Below are 8,528 nucleotides of genomic sequence, written 5' to 3'. Positions count from 1 at the left end.
GATGTTAGGGGTGGGTTCTTTACCCAGAGAGTGGTGGGGGCATGGAATGCGCTGCCTGTGGGAGTGGCAGAGTCAGAATCTTTGGTGACCTTTAAGCGGCAATTGGATAGGTACATGGATGGGTGCTTAAGCTAGGACAAATGTTCGGCACAACATCGTGGGCCGAAGGGCCTGTTCTGTGCTGTATTGATCTATGTTCTATGTCCATCAACGCTCTCCATGCCTTTAGGGAGAGGTGGGCACCACAGGGAGTGGAGTGCTTTATTTCCCCCCCCCCCAACTCTATTTTGATTTAATCCCTACCCTCTCCTTCACTATTTTGCATGTCAGCATTGCCATTATCGGGTTTTGCTTGTTCCTGGTTCCCTGGCCACATGGGTGGTGGAAGTATTGAATAAAGCTTTTTGCACACAATATCTTCACTGATTCGCTGCACTTACACACAAGCAACACAGGTGCTGTGGAGAGAAAGGCGTACTTGTGCGAACACATTTTGCCCATGATCCACAATGTGGTAATGTCACTCCATTATGTAAAGAGAACGTTCCTCTGTTTATCCTCTGCCCGAATGTTACCAGCTCCTGCAGCATATTTTAGTAGTTGGTACACACTGTAACTCCACACCACACAGATGGGTTTTAAGTACATTTAATCAAGCATTAATGGTGCCTTCAGTAATACAGGGAGACACGAAAAGCTGGAGTTGTCCTCCTTTTAACAGGAAAGGTTAAGATGGGATTTAGTACAGATGTTCAAGACATCTTTTTCTATTGGGAGAAGTGGTGGGAAGAGTCAGATTTACAGTACCAGAAGAGAGAAAGGAAGTTTTTTTTTCCATGCTTAGTTTGTAGTAATGATCTGAAATATAATGTTTGATTGCAACATGTCTTGCTGCTATGTTGAAAGAGTAAGGGGATTGAATTACCTGATTAGCTCTTGTAAAAAGATGGAGTAGTCATAACTGTTCAAATTGCCAACTTATGCGCAGTATTGTTCTAAGAGCTGCTTTTTAACTCCTGTTTTGTTCTTGAATTCAGTGTATTTTAAACTGTGAACCATTGAGCAATCGCAGCTGTTTCTGTCTCAAATGGATGGTGCGCTTAAGACAATAATAGCAACTTTGACATTAACATTAATGCAAGTGGCGAATGCTTATCAGATTTCAAGCAATATAAGTGTCTGGTTATTTTAAACTTGGTCATTTTAAGTAATGGGAGCTGTATTCTGTGAGCATAGAGTGTTGGAATGTGAACTGTATTAGATGCAGTATACAGAGTGTTTGCAATGGTTGCCAAGAGATCCCATTTTTGAGTTGGGTGAGAAATCTTCAACTCCCGTTGGAATTCCCAGTGCTGCTGATCTCTAACTTTGTTTTGGGATTGCATTAAACATGGGTTGAGGGTCTGAGAGGAATTTCTGAGCTGATTTTAACCTCTTCCCACCCCCTACAACCCCCACCCATCCCCTGCCCGTACTTTATTCTCTAACAGTCAACGTAGTTGACAATATTTCACTGATTCTCACTCACTGATACTCACAGGTCCACCAGGGTCTTTGAAACTTCATCGAGGGCAAGGGGCACACCTGGATATTATGGGTCTTAAACATAAAAAGGTAAGTGCTATAGCATGACCGATGGTAAGCAAGAAGTGATGTTTAATGTTGAGTATTAATTCATTAGAATATAGTTATTAATAACGTAAGTATTCTTTAGGGGAGAAAAGGAAATTTCATGCTTAAAAGTTGACCTTGGCATATGGCATAGCATCAGTGCCTCTGATTTTGGAGGCTTAAACACAGAACAAAAGCAAGCCTTTCTTTTGGTAAATGTGCAGATGACTGTGCAGCAGGACATGAGGCCAGATTGTAAAAAGTTTAAAGTAGTTTGGGATATTATGGAATCTCTTGGTCGCCATGTATTTTAATTGAATGTGTGCCAAAAGATACATAGTAAACATTTGAAAAAGCTACATAGCTTTAATTTAGTTCAGCACCAAGGCATAAGGAAGCCATTGTGTCCAAGCTTGGAAGATTGAGGTATACACTGATACTTTCTATTGTGTGAAACCTGAAAGGGTTCAGAAAAGATTTGCAAGGATGTTTGCCAGGATTGGAGGGTTTGAGCTATAGGGAAAGGCTGAACAGCTTGGGGCTGCTTTCTTTGGAGCGTTGGAGGCTGAGGGGTGACCTTTCGAGGTTTATAAACTCATGAGGGGCATAGATAGGATATATAGACATTTTTTCCCTGGGGTGGGGGAGTACAGGACTAGAGGGCATAGGTTTAGGGTGAGAGGGGAAAGATTTAAAAAGGACCAATGGGGCAACCTTTTCACGCAGAGGGTAGTGCTTATGGAATGAGCTGCCAGAGGAAGTGATGGAGGCTGGTGCAATTACAACATTTAAAAGGCACATGATGGGCACATGAATAGGAAGGATTTGGAGGGATATGGGCCAAATGCTGGAAAAAGGGACTAGATTAAGTTAGGATATCTGGTTGGCATGGATCAATTGGACCGAAAGGTCTGTTTCCATGCTGTACATCTCGATGACTCTGTGGTGTGGTAATGGGTTAGTTGAAGACTTCATTAACTTTAAGGGGGAGGCAATGACCTAGTGGTATTATTGCTGGACTGTTAATCCAGAGATACAAGTAATGTTCTGGGGACCTAGGTTCAAATCCTGCCATGGCAGATGGTGGAATTTGAATTTAATAAAAATATGTAATTAAGAGTTTCCATGACCATGAAACAATTCTCAGGAAATACCCACCTGGTTCACTCATGGCCTTTAGGGGAGGAACCTGCCATCTTTACCTGGTCTGGCCTACATGTGACTCCAGACCCACAGCAATGTGGTTGATTCTAAACTGCCCTCTGGGCAATAAATGTTGGCTCAGCCAGTGATGCCCTCATCCTGCAAATGCATTTTAAAAAATCCACAGGAGCAACTTTACTGCATCCTAGCATCTAAACGTGAAGCACTGACTATGAGATTACTTTCACCATCCAGTTATTTAGACTGTGATGTTGGCCTGTGATGGAAATCCTTTGGCCATAAAATTTGCCCAAGCTTGGAGTCACCCCAGAGATCATAAGGCCATCCTTTAAATTTACGTTAACTTGTTAATTTGTTCATTCATGGGATGTATTACCCATCCTTCATATTGCCCCTGATAAGGTGGTGGAAACATCAAGAAAGTGGAATTGATGATTATCAAATCTCCTCAATTGGTAGCATGGACTTGATAGGATGAATGGCCTACTTCTGTTCTTCTGTCTTATAGGCGAATGTGAGGACTGCAGATGCTGGAGATTAGAGTGCTGGAAAAGCACAGCAGGTCAGGCAGCATCTGAGGAGCATCTCTTCCTGATGAAGAGCTTTTGCCTGAAACATCAATTCTCCTGCTCTTTGGATGCTGCCTGACCTGCTGTGCTTTTCCAGCACCACACTCTTGACTTCTGTAGATTTATAGTGAGTTCTCTTCTTGAGAGGCTGCAGTCCATGAACTAAAGGCGCTCCCAAAGTACAATTAATTAGGCACTACAAGAATTAAGGGGCATTTATAGCCACCAAGGCAATGGAGAGTCTACTATGGGATGGGGTGAATGTGGAGGGTTTGAGAATTTTGTAAAAGCCAGGTTTAATACTTCCATTGAGAATACAGGTCGTTCTGCTATAATGCGTATTTTGTTAATGTGAATTTGCTCTAATGCGATTGACAAATTGGGGACACTGTTTTGAATTTTTAAAACGTGTTGGCAGTAACGTGATCACATCGCCAACACTTTAAGCGCTCTTTCTAAAGCATGATTTTTCTTTAAGTGGGGTTGCGCAAGAATGCAACCATCGCGCTATAGAAGAACTATGTGTGTGACTCTAGACTGAAGTTCTGTTCCTTAAGCAATGAGAGCTAGTATAGTGATGGTGGGCCAAATGGCTTCTTTCTTTGCCCTGATGACTCTAACAACTCTGTAACGTTTTTATTTTCAGGAGAAGGGCCTTCCAGAAGATGAAACTTCAGGCAGTTTTGACACAAAGAAATTATCTGGTAAACACTTCAAAATGTCTAAAAGGAAATCTACTTGTGGAGACAGAGGGCATGGCTGAGGTACTGAATAAGTGCTTGGCATCTGTCTTCACTAAAACGAGGGATGCTGCGATATTTCCAGTAAAGGAGTTTTTAGATTTCATTCCCTACAGTGTGGAAACAGGCCCTTTGGCCCAGCAAATCCACACGGACCCTCTGAAAAGTAACCTACCCAGACCCATTCACCTTAACTAATGACCTAACTCTATGGGCAATTTAGCATGACCAATTCACCTAACCTGTATATCTTTGGACTGTGGGAGGAACCCCATGCAGACACAGGGAGAACGTGCAAACTCCACATAGCCAGTCACCCGAGGCTGGAATCGACCCTGGGTTCCTGGTGCTGTGATGCAGCAGTGCTAACTATTGAACCACTGTGCCGCCCCAGAGTTGATCTGGATATGAAAATTAGAAAAGGACTGAAGCAGAGGTTGACAGTTCTCAATGTGGAGTGGAAGGGTTGTATCCCAGGTTACTGAGGGAAGGGAGGCTCTGGACACAATCTTGCAATCCTCCTTGGATATTTGGATAGTGGCTGAGAATGAAAGGTTGCAAAAGAAACAGTGTAAACCTGGTAACTAAAGACCAGGCTGCCTCACGTCAGTGGTGGGAAAATATCAGGATCTGTGATAAAATTAATTGTCACATGAAAGAGCTAAAAAAACTTTTGAGGATATACACGGACTGATAAAATGACAGCCACAAGCCAGACGTAACTAAACATAGAGCTGGGTGAAGTGGTATGTTTTGAAAGGTCCAATGGGGAATTCAGAAGTAGCATCTTTACCCGGAGAGTTCCTTGTGGAGCTGGCTATAATTGATGTGAATAGTATAGATACATTTAAGGGTAAGCTTGACAGGTTTATGAAGAAAAAAGGAACTGAAGGTTGCAATAATAGATTAAGTGAGGGAAGATAGGAGGAGACTAAAATGGAGCATACACGTCAGCATAGACTGGTGGCTGTGAATAGTCTCTGTTGTATGTCCTATGTATGTAAAATGACAGGCACTATAAAGTAAATGATAGCCAATACAGAGCAATGAAAGACAAATCATATCTGACTAATGTGATTGAGTTGTTTGTCAAATTGACATTGTGCAAATCCACTGTTTTGTGTTGGTTATAGATGGCTCTTCAATTTCTTCATGTTAATCTGGGTTTTCACAGACTAAAAGACAGGTTTAGAATCTTCCCATTTTGGAAAATATTTGATTTATTTAAAGAAACTGACTAATATGCACCCTGTTTAAATAGTGCAGTATAGTCATTGCCACTGATTTTAAACCTGGTTTACTCCCAGCTGAAGAACTGCACAGCCGAATCTTATTTTTCAGCTGTCTTAATAAAACTGCATTAGCCTGCCACTCTATATATATTGCGCCTCACTTTTAGCAGGCGGGAGAAAGCAGGAATCCAATGAGGCTGCCTGACTGTGCTAACTCAGAGAAAGTTTACCATTTGTGATTGCATCAATGAATTATTCTGCAAAGCCTGAAACCTAACCTAACTGCTCCAATTTTGAATGCGTTTTTAAATTTCCTCATGGGATCTGGGCTTGGCTGGCAAGGCCAGTATTTATTGCCCATCTGTAACTGCCCTTGGGAAGGTGGTGGTGAGCTGCTGTCTTGAATAGCTGCAGTCCTTGTGGCATAGGTGCACCCACAGTACTTTTCAGGGGGAATGGGTGCGTCAAGTTATTAATTGTTCCCAGTGTAGAAACAGTACCCTATATTTGGGGAGATCTGGGGAGTGAATCCTAGAGCTTAGGACGTCAGGTAAAGCTACCACAAAGTAACAGGCAATGGAGTATTTATTGCTTCTGCACTGATTCTTAGTTTTGGCTTTGATGGAACTCTGTGGAAGACTGCGGTGCACACACTGACCTATCAGGCCCTGGTCACCCATAAAGGACAATCCCATTGGAAGAAGTGAAAAGACCAACCTGGGAGTTCTTGGACGATAAACTCCGCCAAAGAAGCAGATAGTGTTCCAGATCATATAATCATACAATCTCTCCAGTGTAGAAGCAGGTCATTCAGTCCTTCGAGTCCACAACGACCCTCTGAAGAGCTTCCCACCTAGACCCACCCCACTAGCCTATTTCTGTAACCCTGCTTTTCCCATGGCTAATCCACCAAACCTGCACATCCCTGGAAACTATGGACAATTTAGCATACTGGCACCATTTAAATTGTGGCACCATTTAGATAGTGGCACCTTAAAACTGCAGGTTGCACAGTTCAGTGGAAAAGCTGTTGAACTAGCTTTGATTATGCACAACTTACTCTTACAAACCTTAAATCCTGTGAAAATTGAGAATGACACTTCAGAAATATAAAAAATAGAAAAGGGAACCATGAAGAAGATCTAAAGCACCATTAATTACATATAAGATATGGCTTTGTGTTCCCTGGCTAGACAAGTAAAAGATGAGCATTCCTCTCATTTTTATTAATTTCTAATCTGCTGAAATAAGTAAACAAAGCACTTCCGAACCTGTTCTTGTGTGTCTATCAGGAGGGGCATTTGCTTATCCACCGGAGCTTTCTGGGACTGACAGATTGCGGCCAATGGAAGGAGCAACATATGTCAACATCCCAGTGAGCCCAGCGTCAAAGAAGCAGCTCCATTATATGGAACTTGAGCTCCAGGAGTCCAGTCCTGCCATTCGAGGTAACTCCGCATGATGTAGCTCAGCACCAACCGTGGCTTCTTTCTGTCAGTGAAGTGTCACTGATATGTAATTCCTTCAGAAAACAGAGCTCAAAGGCATTAATTGGATTTCATAGGAATTAAACATACAGTGATGATGTTACCAAAAATGATGTATAGGTTACGATGTACATCATTAACAATAATTCTGCCAGAACGTTACATCACTGCAGTTCACATTACTAGAAGATGCCCATCATTCAGCTTTCAAGATTAATAGGTACATGCCTTGTCAAAATCTGAAGATCCTGTTCTCTTAACCATCTTTTGAAACTTTCCTTTGAGTCAGGCTACTTAAGAATTATGTTCCTCCCTTCCCTTGTCCAGTTAGTGGCAATAACCTCAGTAAGAGTCACTCTCCTTTTGGAAACTGTCAATCATAGGAATCATTTGGAGATAGTTACATGGAGCAGAAGCTCTGTACGGGCATGTTACACAGCTGTGCCTGGAGGTGTCATCCTCTGAATCTACAGCCTATCATTTTAATGATTATAAAAATTCCATAGATACCTCGTTCTGAGAAATTGATGATAGTACAGGAGTCTTAAAGAATACAGTTTGTAGTGTTTTCAAAACTCCTTATCGCTGTCTAACCAGATTCATTTTTACAAAGTGAACATTGATATCAGGATCTCACTCAAAAGGTGAAAATAATACAAAGAATTAACCCTATCCTTAGACTCCCATTCCTTCATGACTGTCTCAATCTACTCAAAGCCTTGTGCTTCAGTTGTGGTACAATGTGTAATGCTGTTGGTGTTGAGGTCATGTCATGTTGCGGTAATGTCTCTAACTCTGAGCCAGAAGATCTGGGTTCAAGACCCACTTTAACCTTGAGGTGTTTCATTGCATATCAGAATAGGTTAATTAAAATAACCACTCAAGGCTGCTACTGAACATCATAGAGTCATACAGCACAGAAACAGACCCTTCGGTCCTATCAGTCCATGCTGAACATAATCCCCAACTAAACTAGCCTCACCTGCTTGCTCCTGGCCTGTATCCCTCCGAACCTTTCTTATTCATGTATCCATCCAAATGTCTTTTAAACATTGTAATTGTACCTGCACCCACTACTTTCTCACGAAGTTCATTCCACATGCGAATCACCGTCTGTGTAAAGAATTTACCTATCATGTCTTTTTAAAATCTCTCTTCTCTTACCTTAAAAGTATGCCCCCTAGTCTTGAAATCCCCCATCCTCGGGAAAGAACAACTACCGTTAACTCTATCTATACCTCTCATTACCAGATCGCCTCTCAACCTCCTACGCTTCAGTAAGAAATGTCCCTGGCTGTCCAGCCTTTCCTTATAACTCAAATCTTCCATACTTGGCAACATCCTGGTAAATCTATTTCTGAACACTCTTCAGCTTTAATAATATCCTTCCTATAGCTGGATGACCAGAACTGGACACATTATTGCAGAACAGCCCTCACTAATGTCCTGTACAATCTCAACATGACTTCCCAACTCCTATATTCAAAGGACTGAGCAATGAAGGCAAGCATGCCAAATGTACAGCAAACTTTGTTTTAGTCGGCATTTTAGATAAACTGGCAAAAATTATATACCTCAAATATTGCGATCTACCATGATTCTGAGTATTTATGATGTAATTAAAGTATAACAGTGATGTTTATACACTGTATTATGTTTCTATTACTTACTGTATATTTGTACATTGAGTTTAAGAGGTATGTTGATGTTTTTACACATTTTTTG

General features: G+C 41.6%; 1 protein-coding gene across 4 annotated transcripts in view; it reads left to right on the top strand.

Moving 5' to 3' along the window:
* dok7b (docking protein 7b) overlaps positions 1 to 8,528 on the top strand; it is a 95,439-nt gene that overhangs the window by 84,079 nt on the left and 2,832 nt on the right. For 3 of the 4 annotated variants that reach the window (XM_043703645.1, XM_043703653.1, XM_043703636.1), the window contains 3 exons: positions 1,541 to 1,614; positions 3,991 to 4,048; positions 6,609 to 6,764. In XM_043703645.1, the coding sequence (XP_043559580.1) occupies positions 1,541 to 1,614; positions 3,991 to 4,048; positions 6,609 to 6,764 (288 nt within the window). The remainder of the gene's footprint in view (positions 1 to 1,540; positions 1,615 to 3,990; positions 4,049 to 6,608; positions 6,765 to 8,528) is intronic. The other variant, XM_043703659.1, reaches the window with a different exon arrangement.

Source organism: Chiloscyllium plagiosum, chromosome 2, assembly GCF_004010195.1.
Source record: "Chiloscyllium plagiosum isolate BGI_BamShark_2017 chromosome 2, ASM401019v2, whole genome shotgun sequence".
Lineage (NCBI taxonomy): Eukaryota > Metazoa > Chordata > Chondrichthyes > Orectolobiformes > Hemiscylliidae > Chiloscyllium > Chiloscyllium plagiosum.
This window is presented reverse-complemented; position numbering and strand designations above follow the sequence as displayed.